The sequence below is a fragment of the Equus caballus genome, chromosome 21 (genome assembly GCF_041296265.1).
Source record: "Equus caballus isolate H_3958 breed thoroughbred chromosome 21, TB-T2T, whole genome shotgun sequence".
Taxonomy (NCBI): Eukaryota; Metazoa; Chordata; class Mammalia; order Perissodactyla; family Equidae; genus Equus; species Equus caballus.
In genome coordinates this window covers 25,179,336-25,197,254 of record NC_091704.1, presented here as the reverse complement: position 1 = coordinate 25,197,254, position 17,919 = coordinate 25,179,336, and the positions used below count along the sequence as shown (strand labels likewise).

The 17,919-nt window shown below is 36.6% G+C and overlaps 1 protein-coding gene across 2 annotated transcripts in view; it reads left to right on the top strand.

Moving 5' to 3' along the window:
* IPO11 (importin 11) overlaps nt 1–17,919 on the top strand; it is a 230,143-nt gene that overhangs the window by 115,095 nt on the left and 97,129 nt on the right. For both annotated transcript variants that reach the window (XM_001493727.7, XM_005604232.4), the window contains exons 25-26: nt 10,856–10,951; nt 11,617–11,730. In XM_001493727.7, the coding sequence (XP_001493777.1) occupies nt 10,856–10,951; nt 11,617–11,730 (210 nt within the window). The remainder of the gene's footprint in view (nt 1–10,855; nt 10,952–11,616; nt 11,731–17,919) is intronic.

Here is a 17,919-nt window from a genome sequence, read left to right as displayed (position 1 = left end):
TTACCACTGGACTGACACTTCTTCTACGTCTTTGATTAGACAGCATTAGCAAATCTATTCTTCTCTTCCTGAGAAGTATATACCATAAATCCACCAAATCCAACTTAAGATTATAGCATGTTACATAACTTCTTTGATTTTATATTTCCATCTTTCTTCTATGAAAAATCCCAGATTCTAATAATCTTATTTGCTTCTAACTACTACATAAAAATGTCCACATATATACAAATGGGTTTCAAAATAACAATACCAATATTACTAATAACAATAACACTATTGAATGCAATTTATAATTTCCTTGTGTTTCTTTTTGTTGTTACATCCCACTATGGATGTATATGTAAAAGACTATGTATTAAGGTTACTTAAAATATTCTTCTCAAATGGCTATGCCACAGACATACTAACAGTTAGATTCAATTGTTTCAGCTTGTTTTTTATCTTTAGGAACTGCTTTTACTTTATTATTTTAAATCATATAAAACATCTATACAGCTCCAAAGCCAAAAGTACAAAACAGATAGACATCCTGAACGATCTAGCTTCTATCCTCTCTCCCTCTTCCCCCTACATAACCACTTTTATTAATTTGGTTTATTTTCCCATTGCCATCTATGTTGTACTCTTTAAACAAAAGAAAACTCTAGACACTGTTTTTGCTTATAGTCTCAAAATAACTCTAAAACTGTACAGAGGAGGTCATCTTCATTCCTTTTTAAAGCTGCACAGTACTCCTCTGTGTGGTTGCATAAACTGTGGTACCTCCAATCACCTATTACTAATTATTTTTTATCAGTATTTTGCTATTACAAATTGCATTTCTGCACTTTAGTTTTAATCTACCCCTTTTCTGAATATACCTGGAACAGACTCTGTTTTTAAAATCCCTGTAACAAATGCAGGCATTTAGTTTGTGCCTGGCACTCAAACAATTTTCTTGATTTAAACTTCCACTGCATATAAAGCGGTTAAGAGCGTGGATAGTGGGGCCAGCCCCATGGCCGAGTGGTTAAGTTCACGCGCTCTGCTTCGGCAGCCCGGGGTTTTGCCAGTTCAGATCCTGGGCATGGACATGGCACAGCTCATCAGGCCACGATGAGGTGGCGTCCCACATAGCACAATCAGAGGCACTCACAACTAGAATTTACAACTATATACAGGGGGGCTTTGAGGAGAAGAATGAAAAAAAAAGAAGATTGGCAACAGTTATTAGCTCAGGTGCCAATCTTTAAAAAGAAGAGTGTGGATCGTGAAGTTAGAATGCCTATGTTTATGTCAAGGTTTTAATACTTACTAGTTGAGTAACCTTGGACAAAGTATTTACCTCTTTGTGATTTAATTTTCATCTGTAAAAATGGGGAAAAGAACAGTACTATCATCATAGGTTTATGTGAAGATTAAATGAACTCTATATTGTGTTTAGAAATGTGTAGCATATATTAAATGCTAGTATTAGCTATTATTATTATTACGGAATAAATTATACCTTAAAAATAGTTGTGCCATCTTAAATAAGCCTTATCACAATTATATCCTAACAATACTCAAATTTAAATTAATGTCTTTTTGATTTTAAATTTGTATATGTACATACCACTTTGAGTTTAGAAATTCTCTTTTTTTGTCATGGTCTTATCACCTCTGGTCTACTGTTCAGTTGGTTTTCTGTATCTTACCACTTCTACTTTCTGAATTTTTTCTTGATTCTTTTCTACAATTCTTGCCTCTAAATATCACAATGGCATTTTCCTGCATAATTTTTCAACAATAATCTCCTCTTCCTTAGGTATGCTTCCTAACCTTTTTGAATACCAAGACTCTACTTTAGCCATGAAATATTTGTGGATGCTTTACACAGTAGTAACTGTCCCTTTAAATATAAAGAAAATGTATAATGATGAGAACTCGTTTGTATTGAATGATACATTTAAATGAATTTATATTTTAAAAGTCATAATGATCTAAATATGTGATTACTTCATTTTTGTACAAACTTTTGTGATCTTTGGAGTTAATAATAATTTTTTGGTGTAATTTTTCATATGCACTAAATTCTTTACCAGTTGTCTCTGCTCAATATGTTCAGACACCTAGACCCATCAGGATTTCATTACTTTAATTTTCTTGAAGAGGTCTCTTCCAGAGCCATGCTGACTCCTCCTCCAGTTCCTCCTCCCCGAGCTTGTAGCTTCTTTTTCTTGTTCCTAGTGTCCTGAAGTTTTACAATGATGTACCTTGATGTAGGTTTATTTTAATTCATTGTTCTGGGCACTGCTGGATACTTTTAGTCTGGAAACTCGCTCTTTTAGACTCTTTAAAGAAAGTACACTCACTCTCTTCTCCTGGGGAGGGGACAGGTCACTTGCCCAGATATGCAGATTTGGAACTATCTGGCAATATTTCTTTTTAACATTTTTTTAAATTGCAGTGATAGTGGATTATAACATTATATAAGTTTTAGGTGTACATCGTACTATATGTCAAATTCTGTGACGATTACCTCACTTTCACCACCCAAAGACTAATTATAACCTATCACCACACATGGGTGCCTAATCACCCCTTTTGCCCTTCTCCCTCCCTCTTCCCCTCTTGTAACCACCAGTCCAATCTCTGTTGCTGTGTGTGTGTTTGTCATTGTTTTTATCTTCTACTTATGAGTGAGATCATATGGTATTTCACTTTCTCCCTCTGACTTATTTCACTTAGCATAATACCCTCAAGGTCCATGCATGTTGTCACAAATGTCCAAATTTCATCATTTCTTGTGGCTGAGTAGTATTCCACTGTGTATGTACACCACATCTTCTTTATCCATTCGTCCCTAGGTTGCTTCCGAGTCTTGGCTATTATGAATAATGCTGTGATGGACATAGGGGTGCATGCATCTTGATGCATTTGTGTTTTCAAGTTCTTTGGAAAAATACCCAGCAGTGGAATAGCTGGATCATATGGTAGATCTGTTCTTAATTTTCTGAGGAAACTCTATACTGTTTTGCATAGTGGCTACACCAGTTTGCACTCCCACTAGCAGTGTGCGAGGGTTCCCTTCTCTCCACATCCTCTCCAACACTTGTTTCCTGTCTTGTTAATTATAGCCGTTCTGACCAGAGTAAGGTGAAATCTCATTGTAGTTTTGATTTGCATTTCCCTTATGGGTAATGATGTTGAACATCTTTTCATTGCCTGTTGGCCATCTGCATATCTTCTTTGGAGAAATCTCTGTTCAGATCTTTTGCCCATTTTTTAATTGGGTTGTTGGTTTTTTTGTTGTTGAGATGTATGAGTTCTTTATGTATTTTGCATATTAACCCCCTTATCCGATATATGGTTTGCAAATATCTTCTCCCAGTTGTTAGGTTGTCTTTTTCTTTTTTTCATGGTTTCCTTTGCTGTGCAGAAGCTTTTTAGTTTGATGTAGTTCCATTTGTTCTTTTTTCTTTTGTTTCCCTTGCCCGGTCAGACATGGTACTTGAAAATATGCTGCTAAGACTGATGTCAGAGAGCATACTGCCTATATTTTCTTGTAGAAGTTTCATGGTTTCAGGTGTTAATTCAAGTCTTTAATCCATTTTGAGTTAGTTTTTGTGTATGGTGTAAGATAATGGTCTACTTTCATTCTTTTGCATATGACTGTCCAGTTTTCCCAACACCATTTATTGAAGAGATTCTCCTTTCTCCATTGTATACTCTTGGCTGCCTTGTTGAAAATTAGCTGTCCATAGAGATGTGGGTTTCTTTCTGGGCTCTCGATTCTGTTCCATTGATCTGTGTGTCTATTTTTGTGCTAGTACCATGCTGTTTTGGTTACTATAGCTTTGTAGTATATTTTCAAATCAGGGAGTGTGATAACTCCAGCTTTGTTGTTTTTCTCAGAATTCCTTTGGCTATTGGGGTCTTTTGTTGTTCCATATATATTTTAGGATTCTTTGTTCTATTTGTGTGAAAAATGTCGTTGGAACTTTGATAGGGATTGCATTGAATCTATAGATTGCTTTAGGAAGTATGGACATTTTAGCTGTGTTAATTCTTCCAATCCAAGAGCATGGAATATCTTGCCATTTCTTTGTGTCATCTTCACTTTCTTTCAACAGTGTTCTATAGTTTTTGGTATACACATCTTTCACCTCTTTGGTTAAGTTTATTCCTAGGTATTTTATTCTTTTTGTTGCAATTGTAAGTGGGATTGTATTCTTAATCTCTCTTTCTGCTACTTTGTTGTTAGTGTATAGAAATGCAACTGTTTGGTATGTTGATATTGTATCCTATGACTTGACTGTGTTCGTTTATTATTTCTAAAAGTTTTTTAGTGAATTCTTTAGGGTTTTCTGTATATAGAGTCACGTCATCTGCAAAAAGTGACAGTTTCACTTTTTTTCCGATTTGGATCGCTTTTATTTCTTTTTATTGCCTGATTGCTCTGGCTAGGACTTCCAATGCCATGTTAAATAAGAGTGGTGAAAGTGGGCATCCTTGTCTGGTCCCTGTTCTTAGAGGGATAGTTTTCAGGTTTTTTCCACGGAGAATGATATTAGCTGTTGATTTGTCATATATGGCCTTTATTCTGTTGAGGTATTTTCCTTCTATACTCAATTTATTTAGAGTTTTTATCATAAATGGATGCTGTATCTTGCCAAGTGGTTTCTCTGCATCTATTGAGATGATCATGTGATTTTTATTCTTCATTTTGTTAATGTGGTGCATCACGTTGATAGATTTGCGGATGTCAAACCATCCCTGCATCCCTGGAATAAAATCCACTTTATCATGATCTTTTTAATGTATTGTTGTATTTGATTTGCTAGTATTTTGTTGAGGATTTTTGCATCTATGTTCATGAGTGATATTGGCCTGTAATTTTCTTTTCTTGTGTTGTCCTTGTGTGGTTTTGGTATCAGAATAATGTGGGCTTTGTAGAATGAGTTAGGAAGCCTCTCCTCCTCTTCAATCTTTTGCAACAGTTTGAGAAGGATAGGTATTAAGTCTTCTTTGATGTTTGATAGAATTCACCAGGGAAGCCGTCTGGTCCTGGACTTTTATTTTTGGGGATGTTTTTGATTAATGTTTTGATCTCCTTACTGGTGATTGGTCTATTCAAATTCTCTACTTCTTTTTGATCCAGTTTTGGAAGGTTGTATGAGTCTAAGAATTTACCCATTTCTTCTAGATGATCCAATTTCTTGGTCTATAGCTTTTCAGAATATTCTCTTACAATATTTTGTATTTCTGATGTGTCTATTGTAATTTCTCCTCTTTCATTTCTGATTTTATTTATTTGAGCCTTCTCTCTTTTTCTTGGTGAGTCTAGCTAAAGGTTTGTCAATTTTGTTTATCTTTTCAGAGAACCAGCTCTTGGTTTCATTGATTTTTTTTCTGTTGTTTTTTTAGTTTCTATTTTGTTTATTACTGCTCTGATTTTTATTATTTCCTTCCTTCTGCTGATTTGAGGCTTTGTTCTGCTTTTTCCGGTTCCTTTAGGTGAACTGTTAGGTTGTTTATTTGGGATTTTTCTTGTTTGTTCAGGTAGACCTGAATTTCTATAAACTTCCCCCTTAGAACCTCTTTTGCTGTATCCCATAGAGTTTGGTGGGTTGCATTTTCATTTTTATTTGTCTCCAGGTCATTTTTTAGTTCTCCTTTGATTTCTTCATTGACCCAGTGGTTGTTCAGTAGCATTTTGTTTAATCTCCACATTTTTGTGGCTTTTCTGCTTTTCTTCCTGTAGTTGATTTATAGTTTCATACCTGTGTGGTTAAAATAAATGCGTGGTATTATTTCCATCTTCTTAAATTTATTGAGACTTGCTTTGTGGACTAATATGTGATCAATACTGGAGAATGTTCCATATGCATTTGAAAAGAAGGTGTATTCTGTCGTTTTTCAATGGGATATTCTATATATATCTACTAAGTCCATCTCATCTAATGTGTCGTTTAAGGCCAATGTTTCCTTACTGATATTCTGTTTGGATGATCTATCCATTGGTGTAAATTAGTATTAAATTCCCCTCCTGTTATTATGTTGCTATGTAGTTCTCCTTTTTATCTGTTAATAATTGCTTTATATATTTAGGTGCTCCTATGTTGGGTGCATAGATATTTACAAGTGTTATGTCTTCTTGTTGGATTGGTCCTTTTATTATTATGTGTTGCCCCCTTTGTCTTTTGTTACAGTGTTTGTTTTAAAGTCTATTTTGTCTGATAGAAGTATTGCTACCCCCAGTTTCTTTTCTTTGCCATTTGCATGGTGCATCTTTTCCCATCCTTTTGCTTTCAGTTTGTGAGTGTCTTTAGGTCTGAAGTGTGTCTCTTGTATGCAGCATATATATGGATCTTGTTTTTTTATCCGATTTGCCACCCTGTGTCTTTTGATTGGAACATTTAGTCCATTGACATTTAAAGTAGCTATTGATAAATATGTATTTATTGCCATTTTGTTTTTTTTGTTGTTGTTGTTGGGTGTTTTAGTACGTCTCTGTTCCTTTCTTCTTCTCTTACTCTCTTCCCTTGTGGTTTGATGGCTTTCTTTAGTAATATGTTTGATTTCTTCCCTCTTATTTATTTATTATAGGTTTTTGGTTTGTGATTACCATGAGGTTCCTATATAATATTCTACATATATAGCAATCTATATTGAGTTGGTAGTCTCTTTAGCTTGACCTCTTTCTTTTTTTTTTTCTTTTTAAAGATTTTATTTTTTTCCTTTTTCTCCCCAAAGCCCCCCGGTACATAGTTGTATATTCTTTGTTGTGGGTCCTTCTAGTTGTGGCATATGGGACGCTGCCTCAGCGTGGTTTGATAAGCAGTGCCATGTCCGCGCCCAGGATTCGAATCAGTGAAACACTGGGCCGCCTGCAGCGGAGTGCACGAACTTAACCACTTGGGCACGGGGCCAGCCCCTAGCTTGACCACTTTCTGAAAGCTCTAGTCTTTTACTCCCCTCTTCCCACGTTTTATGTTTTGAAGTCGTATCTAATCTCTTGTTGTGTGCGTCTATATATTACCTTCTTATTATTGAAATAGCTAATTTTAGTACTTTTGTCTTTTAACCTTCATATTATCTTCATAGGTGGTTGATCTGCTACCTTTACTATATTTTTGCCTTTACCAGTGATTTTTTGGCCTTTGTTTTTCTTTTGATAACTTTCTTATCCGTATTTGTGGTCTTCTCTTTCCCAATTAAATAAGTCCCTTCAGCATTTCTTGTAGAACTGTGTTCTTGGTGATAAACTTTAATTTTTGCTTGTCTTGGAAGGTCTTTATCTCTCCTTCCATTCTGAATAATAACCTGCTGGATAGAGTATTCTTGGCCGTAGCTTTTTTCCTGTCAGCACTTTAAATATGTCATGCCAGTGTCTTCCAACCAGTAGGGTTTCGGCTGAGAAGTCCACTGATAGCCTTATGGGCATTCCTCTGTATGTCACTTGTCGCCTTTCTCTTGCTGCTTTTAGGATTCTCTCTTTATCTTTAATTTTGGACATTTTGATTATAATGTGTCTTGGGGGGGGCTCTTTGGGTTTATCTTGTTTGGTGCTCTCTGTGTTTCCTGTACTTGGATGTCTGTTTCCTTCCTTATGTTCGAAAAGTTTTCAGCTGTTATTTCTTCAAATAGATTCCCTGCTCCCTTGTCTCTCTCTTCTCCTTCTGGGACACATATAAATATGAATGTTAGTGTGCTTGATATTGTCCCAGAGTTCCCTTAGTCTGTTCTCCTTCTTTTTAGTTCTTTTTTCTTTTATCTCTTCAGCTTCAGTGACTTCTGTAGTCTTTCATCCAGCTCACTGATCCATTCTTATTTATCATCTATTCTGCTACTGAGTCCTTCTAGTAATTTTTTCATTTCCAGTATTGTATTCTTCATATCTGATTGGTTCTTTTTTATATTTTCCAATTCTCTGTTGACATTCTCACTGTGTTCATTCAGTCTTCTCCCAGTATCAGTGAATATCCTTATGAGTTTTTCTTTGAACTCTTTGTCAGGTAGATTGCTTATTTCTGTTTTATTTAGTTCTTTTTCTGGGGTTTTCTCCTGTTCCCTTGCTTTGAATGTATTCCTTTATGCCTCTGTGCCTCGTTTTGCCTCTTTCTGTGTATTAGGTGAGCCAGCTATGTCTTCTGATCTTGGAGAGGTGGTCTTTTGTAAGAGATACCTTTTGAGGCCCAGCAGTATGCTTCCCTCTCATCATCAGTCCAGATGTTCCAGGAGTGACCCCTGTGTGGGCTACTTGTGTTCTGCTGTGGCAGGGTTCCTCTTACTGCAGGTTCCCAGGGAGTCTAGTAATTCCCTCCCTCCCTGGCTGGCTGTTTGTAAGTTGGGTTTGGGGAACCCCAGCACCATTGGCTACAACGTCTAATAGTGCACTCCTGTTCCAGTTTTCCTGTTAATTGAGTAGGTATCCAGTGCAGCTGGTTGCTATGCTCCTGGGGTTATAGTTGCTGTAGGTCTCAAGCCAGAAAGGCTGTTGTTTGCTCTCTTAGGATTGCAGCTGAATGGGGCTGGCCCTTGGCAGGGGAGCACCCAGTTGTTTCAGGCTTTGGGAGGTTGGCCAATCCTCTTTGTGGCTGTTTCTGAAGCACAGGTCTACCGCTTATAAGCCCCACCACCCACAGGTCCACACTCACTGTCAACATAGTCCTGGTCCGTGTACACTTCTCGACACTCTCGAGTGTACCTGGTCACCCACTGCGGAGGCCCCCACCCCTCCACCAGTGCCCCCCACAGTTCACCTGGTCCTTGAACAGGCCCTGCCCCACAGAGGTGGACACACTCACCTGCCTGTAGAGGATGAAGGTACCCAGTCTATGCAGGCAGACAAGTAGCTTGAGGGCTAGCTGTTGGGTGGGGCCAGTCCCTAGGGCAGGCTGCCTGCCCTGGCTGAACTGTGCTGTAGCAGGTGTGGTAGACCCCTGGGCTAACAGGCCTGGGGAAGAATTTCAATGCCATCTGCCAGCATGCCTGTGCTAGGTCACAACAATGGCCACCAGCAATGTCTCAGTCTCTGGAGAGGTCTCACCTCTCACCATGACGCACCTAGAGCCTACCAGTTGAGTCTTTTTTCACCAAAGGACTGTGCAGCTTGCTTTCTGGTGATTTTAGCTTGCTGTCCGAGATGGGTGAATTTGTGCATGGGTCCTTTAAGAGCTGGCTTTTTTCGTCTTTCATCCAGTAGCTTTTCTGGAGGTTTTCCCCCTTTGCAGTTGCTACCTGGTGAACCCAGCTAGTATGACACTTGTCTCAGTTGTGCTCAGTCTGAAGGATGCTGATAGCAGTAACATGCGCCTGCTCAAGTCCCCACTTCTCCAGGGAGAGCTGAGTACCTTAGGGTGGCTCCTGCCCAGTCAGCTGTGAAGCTCTGTGCTCATGAAGGTGGGTCTTTTCTCTCCAGAAGGGATTTTGGCCTCTTATGCCTCAGTCAGGACTGTCCCTTCTTGAGGGGGGTTCTTTTTACTCAGTTTTTGGTTTTCTCTGCAGTGTAATTATTCCAAGAATAGATTTAACCTGATTGTGTTTGTGGGAGGAGATGAGTTCAGAATCTGCCTACACCGCCATCTTGACGAGATCTCTCACAATGTTTCTTAAATAGACTTTCAACCAGTCTTTTTGTTTTCTTTTACCCTCCTTTCCAAAGGTATATGGTTCTGCTAATTCCTGTGTATTGTGGTGAGGTGAGGTACAGCGAAGATACGTGATGTAAATCAAGTTGCTTTTCAGCTTTCTCCGTTGCAACCTAGGTTTCAACTTCCTATGTTATGATAAGTCAGTTACGTATTGAATTTCTTCTTTGTGGCTTCCAATATTCATCTCTCATTCCCTTTAAAATTATACCCCGCCCTCCTTGGGAATGTTTTAAAATGCATGGAGGTGTATTTGATAGTCATAGTGTTTGGAGCACACTTTTAGCACAGAATGAGCAGAGATCGGAGATGCTATGAGCACCCGCCTGCCCATGCATGAAGTAGTCCCACACAATAAACACTTGTCCTACTCAGAATGCCAGTTGTCAATCTTAGGAAACATTGCTGAACGTTTTAAGAGAAACTTGGCTCTGCCTTGAGGTTAGTACTTGCCCACAGCCTTCTCAAATGGTGTCTTCTCATTCCTACCCTTTGAGCAGTGGGGCCTCTGGAAATGTAGTAGATTTCTTCTTGGTTCTCATTGGTGCTTCCTAATCACTGCCTTCCTCTCCCTAAAGATAAAAGTAAACAAACAAAAAAATTCTATCCCATTTTTCATTTCATGCTACCTTTGAGGGAACCCATCTCACTCATATAAAATAATTTATATTTCAGAATTTTGCCATTAAAGTCAGTGGTCATGATTAATAATCTATATGATTATATTAGAAATAAAACAAGATGATTTCTCATTTAATAAATATGCAGTACATATACAACATGCTCTTTTTCATCCAATTTATTGATAAACCTAAATGTAGATTTATTTTTGGACAGTGAGTATGGTTGTTGCTAACTTTCCTTTTCACTGTTAAAAGCCAATACTTTGCAATGCCTTTTGCCGCCTCTGTTAGTGCAACAATTTGTAAGGATTATTTGTTTAAAACGCAAAGATAAGAATTGAATTAACAGCATGATACCTATCTTAGCAGAATGTGATTGTCTATGTGAGAAGCACGGCTATGTCTAAATATTATACACTGTATATCAAATTGCAATTTTTAATGAATTATCTTGTAAAAGTGTGTCGAGTCCTGGAATATTGAATATCTCATGTACTTATATGTATTCTCACATTTAGTATGTGATGTTTGATACATTATTTTCTTTACCTGTGTTTTGCGTGAAGCAGTGACTTGCATTATCAAGTATTACCAATGTCTCTTTCTGGGTTTTAGGTTGTGGAAAACGCCCTTAAAGTGAACCCAGTATTAGGCCCGCAAATGTTTCAACCAATTCTGCCCTATGTTTTCAGAGGTATTATAGAAGGGGAGGTAAGATTTTTCTTAAACTTCTCAGGATAGTGTTGAACTCTAGGGTTCTAGTTTTAATTATTTTCCTTCTTCATTGGAACATTATTCTTCATTGTTAGCTATAAAAGGAAAGCTTTTCTTATTTTTGGACCAGTTTGAAGTAAATTAAGTAAATTTAGGGCAGTTATACAATTTTCCTTTCTCCACACAGGAAAGTACTGTCTTATCTTTTCCACTTATATGCATGTGTATTCATACACAAAGATTTCAAGCAGAGGGATGGGAAAAAAATAGTAATAGTTTTATTAGATACTGAATATATGAAAACACTGGTTATTTAGTTGAGCTTTTAACTAGATCTATGTAACTATGTATGTTAGGAGCATTTAAAGTAATATAAATATATAAATATGCCATTATTCTTCCTTTCTTTCCCTCTCTCTATTATATATACATATGTAATCCATATAAATGTATATGTGATGCATATATTTTACATTGTATGACCTATGTATTTAGTAAGTTAGAATTTAGGCAATATTGGCAGTTCATTCTAAAGAAACAATATGAAGGAGAATATTGTTATTTCATATTCCTGTTGACTGTTACTATGTCAATGATTATTTATAATTGTTTATAGTTGTACCCTAACAAAATTTCACATGTGCTATATTTTACTTGTACAGAGGTATCCTGTAGTGATGTCAACATATCTTGGGGTTATGGGCCGAGTCCTGCTACAAAACGCTAGTTTCTTTTCTTCACTTCTCAATGAGATGGCACATAAATTTAATCAGGAGGTAAGAATCCGTTTACTTAAATTGAAGGAATTCTTTATCCAAATAAAGATCGGAAATAACTTAGTGAAATAACGAGTCTGTAAAAGTTTTGCAGTATTTAAACTTTTATATGTTAAATCTTTAATAACTTACATTGTACCTGTAATTTGGGAGAAGAGAGAAAAAGGAATCTGTAAGTGACAATTGAAACCTACATTTTATTGTCTCTCAAAATAGGCAATTTTATTCTGCTTAGCCATAGGATAGAATTTTGGTTTGTTTATGGTTACATTTTTGTTTACTCATACATAAAATGAAACAGGACTACTTTACATATAATCATGTGCTTTCTGTGTTTCATTCCTTTAATGAACTTGTTCTTAATGCCATGCAATGAGTTTCCATCTTAATTATTGTAGGAAATGACCTTTCAGCGAAGGCTTATTAAAAAAAATACTGTCACTGAAACCAGCCACTGGAGTAAGTATGGAATAGGGTTCTTAAGTGAGTTGGTTTCTTGAGACTATATGCATTATATTAAAATATGGTTTTTATGTTTTAATTTGTCACTCTCTTAAGATTTATAAAATGTAGAAGGTAAAATGTACTTGATGAGGGTCTCTAGAATGAAGGCAATTTGTGAAATCTTTGGTTTGTGGTTGAAACGAATGCAACTATTTTCATGTCAAGGAAATCCAGAGTAAGGAAGTGCAAATCTTAGAGTGTATGGTTTTTCTAGAGTTAGCCTAATGTAATTAGAGATCCTAGCCTTTGTTTTGATGAATAGACAGAAATTATTAGCTTCATTAAATTTAACTGTCATGGGATAATGTTAAAGAGTTCAAAGTGTGTATTTAGTTCCACAAAATTTACTGTTGAGTGATTTTAATAACAGTATATATATTCAACAATAATATAAATTTTGTGTATTATTTTAAATCCTTGTAACAACCCAATGGAATAATAGTATTTTTATTTCTGTCTCACATGAGAAATCTGAGGCTTCGAGAGATTTAGTGACTTGCTCAAGTTCACAGAGCTAGTAAATGATGGAATTGGTATACAAACCCCAGCAACCTAACTTCAGAGCCTGATCCTCAGTGACCACCTTCTGCGGCCTCCTACCTATCTTGGAACAGGCACTTCTCCACTAGACACTGGAGAAACTAACTTTGACAAGCTTATAGTACTCTTTTTAGGGAGAGAGTACTTTAAACAGGCACTTTCATAATACTGTTAAAAGCACTGTTAGAGATATGTGCAGCATGTTGTGGGAAGACAAAGAAAAGTTATGTACTATGTTAAAATTTTTTTCCCAATATTTTTTATTGTGGTAAAATACATGTAGGATTAAATTTACCATTCTATTTTTTAGGTGTACAGTTTAATGTTATTAACTATATTTATAATGCTGTACAGTCATCACCACCATCCATCTCCATAACTCATTTGGTTTTGTGAAACTTGAACCTCTATACCTGTTAAAGAATAACTCCCATGTTTCCCCCACACCCAACCCCTAGCAACCACCATCTAAATTTTTTCTTTCCTTTTTTGTTGCCTTAGCTTTAATTTATTGGTAATAATGCTTAGTAAGGAGCAAAGACTATTTTACGTACATTATGTTCTTAATAACAAGAGGAGGACCTATTGCTAAAAGGTTGTTTTTCTTTTATTGGGGTAACGTTGCTTTATAACTATATAAATTTCAGGTGTACATCGTTATACCTCAATTTCTGTTTAGACTACATCATGTTCACCACCCAAAGACTAACTACCATCCATTATCAGACACATGTCCCCAGTAACCCCTTTTGCCCCCCTCCCTCCACTCTTCCCCTCTGGTAACCACCAATCTAATCTCTGTATCTATATATCTGTTGTTTTTATCTTCTACTTATGAGTGAGATCATATGGTATGTGACTTTCTCTGTCTGACTTGTTTGAGTTAGCCCAATACCCTCAAGGTCCATCCATGTTGTCGCAAATGGCAAGATTTCATCATTTCTTATGGCTGAGTAGTGTTCCAGCTGTGTATCTATACCACATCTTCTTTATCCATTTGTCCCTTGATGGGCACTTAGATTGTTTCCAAATCTTGGCTATTGAGAATAATGCTGCGATGAACATAGGGGTGCATGTATCTTTACCCATTTGTGCTTTCATGTTCTTTGGATAAATACATCACAGTGGAATAGCTGCATCATATGGTAGTTCCATTCTTAAATTTTTGAGGAATGTACCTACTGTTTTCCAGGGTGGCTGCATCAGTTTGTACTCCCACCAGCAGTGCATGAGGGTTCCCTTTTCTCTACATCCTCTCCATCATTTGTTCTCTCTTGTTAATTATAGCCATTCTGATGAGCATGAGGTGATATCTCACTGTAAATTTTATTTTTTTCCCGAGGAAGTTTAGCCCTGAGCTAACATCTGCCAATCCTCCTCTTTTTTCTGGGGAAGACTGGCCCTGAGCTAACATTTGTGCCCATCTTCCTTTACTTTATATGTGGGATGCCTACCATAGTATGGCTTGCCACGTGGTGCCATGTCCACACTCGGGATCCAAACCGGGGAACCCTGGGCTACCAAAGCGGAACGTGTGCACTTAACCGCTGTGCCACCGGGCCGGCCCTCTCATTGTAGTTTTGATTTGCATTTCCCTAATAATTAGTGATGTTGAACATCTTTTCATGTGCTTGTTGGCTATCTGTATATCTTCTTTGGAAAAATGCCTGTTCATATCTTTTGGCTATTTTTTAATTGGATAGTAAGTTTTTTGTTGTTGAGATGTCTGAGTTTTTTGTATATTTTGGGTATTAACCCCTTATCAGATAGATAGTTTGCACATATCTTCTCCTAATTGTTGGATTGTCTTTTCATTTTGTTGATGATTTCCTTTGCTGTGCAGAAGCTTTTTAGTTTGATGCAATCCCATTTGTTTATTTTTTCTTTTGTTTCTCTTGTCTGGTCGGACATGGTATTTGATAGTAGGCTGCTAAGACTGATGTTAGAAGAGTGTACTGCCTGTGTTGTTTCTGGAAGTTTTATAGTTTCAGATCTTACATTCAAGTCTTTAATTCATTTTGAGTTAATTTTTGTGTATGGTGTAAGATAATGGTCTACTTTCATTCTTTTGCATGTGGCTGTCCAGTTTTCCTAACACCATTTGTTGAAGAGACTCTCCTTTCTCCATTGTATGTTCTTGGTTCCCTTGTTGAACATTAGTTATCCATAGATGTGTGGGTTTTTTCTGAGCTCTTGATTCTGTTCCATTGATGCTTGTGTCTTTTTTGTGCCAGTTCCATGCTGTTTTAGTTACTATAGCTTTATAGTATATTTTGAAATCAGGGAGTGTGATACGTCCAGCTTTGTTCTTTTTCTTAGGATTCCTTTGGCTATTTGGGGTCTTTTGTTCTATGTAAGTTTTAGGATTCTTTGTTCTATTTCTGTAAACAATGTTGTTCAAAGTTTGATAGAGATTGCCTTGAATGTGTAGACTGCTTTAGGAAGTATGGACATTTTAACTGTGTTAATTCTTGCAAGCCAAGAGCACAGAATGTCTTCCCGTTCCTTTTGTCGTCTTCATTTTCTTTCAACAATGTTTATAGCTTTGAGTGTACAGATCTTTCACCACTTTGGTTAAATTTATTCCTAGCTATTTTATTCTTTTTGCTGGAATTGTAAATGAGATTGTATTCTTGATTTCTCTTTGTGTTAGTTCATTGTTAGGATATAGAAATGGAATTGATTTTTGTATGTTGATTTTTGTATCCTACAACTTTACTGTATTCGTTTATTATTTCTAAAAGTTTCTGTGGATTCTTTAGGGTTTTCTAGATATAACATTGTGTCATCTGCAAATAGTGACAGTTTCACTTCTTCTTTTCCACTTTGGATCCCTTTTATTTCTTTTTCTTGCCTGATTGCTCTGGCTAGGACGTCCAGTACTATGTTAAATAAGAGTGGCGAAACTGGGCATCCTTGTCTGGTTCCTGTTCTTAGAGGGATAGATTTCAGTTTTTCTCTGTTGAGTATGATATTAGCTGTGGGTTTGTCATATGTAGCTTTTATTATGTTGAGGTACTTTCTTTCTGTACCCATTTTATTCACAATTTTTATCATAAATGAATGCTATATCTTGTCCAGTGCTTTCTCTGCATTTGTTGACATTATGTGATTTTTATTCTTCATTTTGTTAATGTGCTGTATAATATTGATTAATTTGCTGATGTCAAACCATCCCTGCATCCCTGGAATAAATCCCACTTGATCATGATGTATGATCTTTTTTCTTTTTTTTTTTTAAAGATTGGCACCTTGAGCTAGCAGCTGTTGCTGGTCTTCTTTTTTTTTTTCTTAAAGATCGGCACCTGAGCTAACAACTGTTGCCAATCTTCTTTTTTCTTTCTTTTTTTTCTTTTTTTCTGTCTGCTTTTTCTCCCCAAATCCCCCCAGTACATAGTTGTGTATTTTAGTTGTGGGTTGATCTTTTTTCTTTGTAAGTCTGGCTAGGGGTTTGTCAATTTTATTTATCTTCTCAAAGAACCAGCTCTTTGTTTCATTGATCCTTTCTGCTGCCTTTTTTGTTTCAATAGTAGTTATTTCTGCTCTGATTTTTATTATTTCTCTCCTTCTGCTGATTTTGGGCTTTGTTTGTTCTTCTTTTGCTAATTCAGTTAGGTGTAATTTGAGATTCCTTATTTGGGATTTTTCTTGTTTGTTAAGGTGTGCCTGTATTGCATTGAATTTCCCTCTCAGTACAGCTTTTGCTGCATCCCACATGAGTTGGTATGGCATGTTATCATTTTTATTTGTCTCCAGATATTTTTTGATTTCTTCTTTAATTTCTTCAATGATCCATTGGTTGTTCAATAGTATGTTGTTTAGTTTCCACATCTTTGTCCCTTTCTCAGCTTTTTTCTTGTCATTAATTTCTAGCTTTATACCATTATGATCAGAGAAGATGCTTGTTATTATCTCAATGTTTAAAAAATTTATAGAGCCTTGCCTTGTTTCCCAACATATGGTCTATCCTTGAGAATGTTCTGTGTGCACTTGAGAAGAATGTGTATTCTTCTGTTTTTGGATGCAGTGTTCTGTGTATGTCTGTTAAGTCCAACTGTTTTAGCTTTTCGTTTAATTCCACTGTTTCCTTGTTGATTTTCTGTCTGGATGATCTGTCCAATGATGTGAGCGGGGTCTTGAGGTCTCCTACTATTATTGTGTTATTTTTAATATTTTCTTTGAGGTTTGTTAATAGTTGCTTTATGAACTTTGGTGCTCCTGTGTTGGGTGCATAGATATTTATAAGCGTTGTTTCTTCTTGATGGAATGTCCCTTTAATTATTATATATTGCCCCTCTTTGTCTCTCTTTACCTGCCTTATTTTAAAGTCTACTTTGTCTGATATAAGTATTGCGACACCTGGTTTCTTTTGTTTGCTATTAGCTTGGAGTATCGTCTTCCACCCCTTCACTCTGAGCCAGTATTTGTCATTGGAGCTGAGCTGTGTTTCCTGGAGGCAACAAATTGTTGCATCTTGTTCTTTAATCTGTCTTGCCACTCTGTGTCTTTTTATTGGAGAGTTCAATCCATTTACATTGAAGGTGATTATTGATGTATGAGGGCTTAATGCTGTCATTCTGTCACTCGTTTTCTGGTTTTCCTGCATTTCCTTTGTTTCTTGTCATGTGTGTTTGGTCTACTCATTGACTTATGCAGTTTTTTATACTGTGTTTCTTAGCTTTTTCCTCATTTATTTTTTTGTGTCTCTGTTCTGCTTTTTAGTTTAGTGGCTGCCCTGAAGTTTGTATTCAGGATTTCGTGCATAACATAGTCCATTTTCTGATGGCCTCTTATTTCCTTAGTCTAAACTGATGCAGTCCCTTTCCTCCTCCCCTCCTAAGTTATTATTCTCATATCTTATTCCAACTTGTGTCGTGAGTTTGTGGTTAAAGTGACAAGATTGTCTTTGTTTTTTGTGTTTTCCTTCCCTTTAGCCTAATGCTATAGTTGAATATTTGCTGTCCTATTCTGATTCTATCTGTTTGTCTCCTTACTCTGTATTTTGTGACCCCTTTGTCCCCTTTTTTCTTTTTTCAGATATGAGGACCTTCTTGAGGATTTCTTGTAGGTGGTGGTCTCATGGCTAACAAGTCCCTTAGTTTTTGTTTGTCTGAGAAAGCTTTAATTTCTCCCTCATATCTGAAG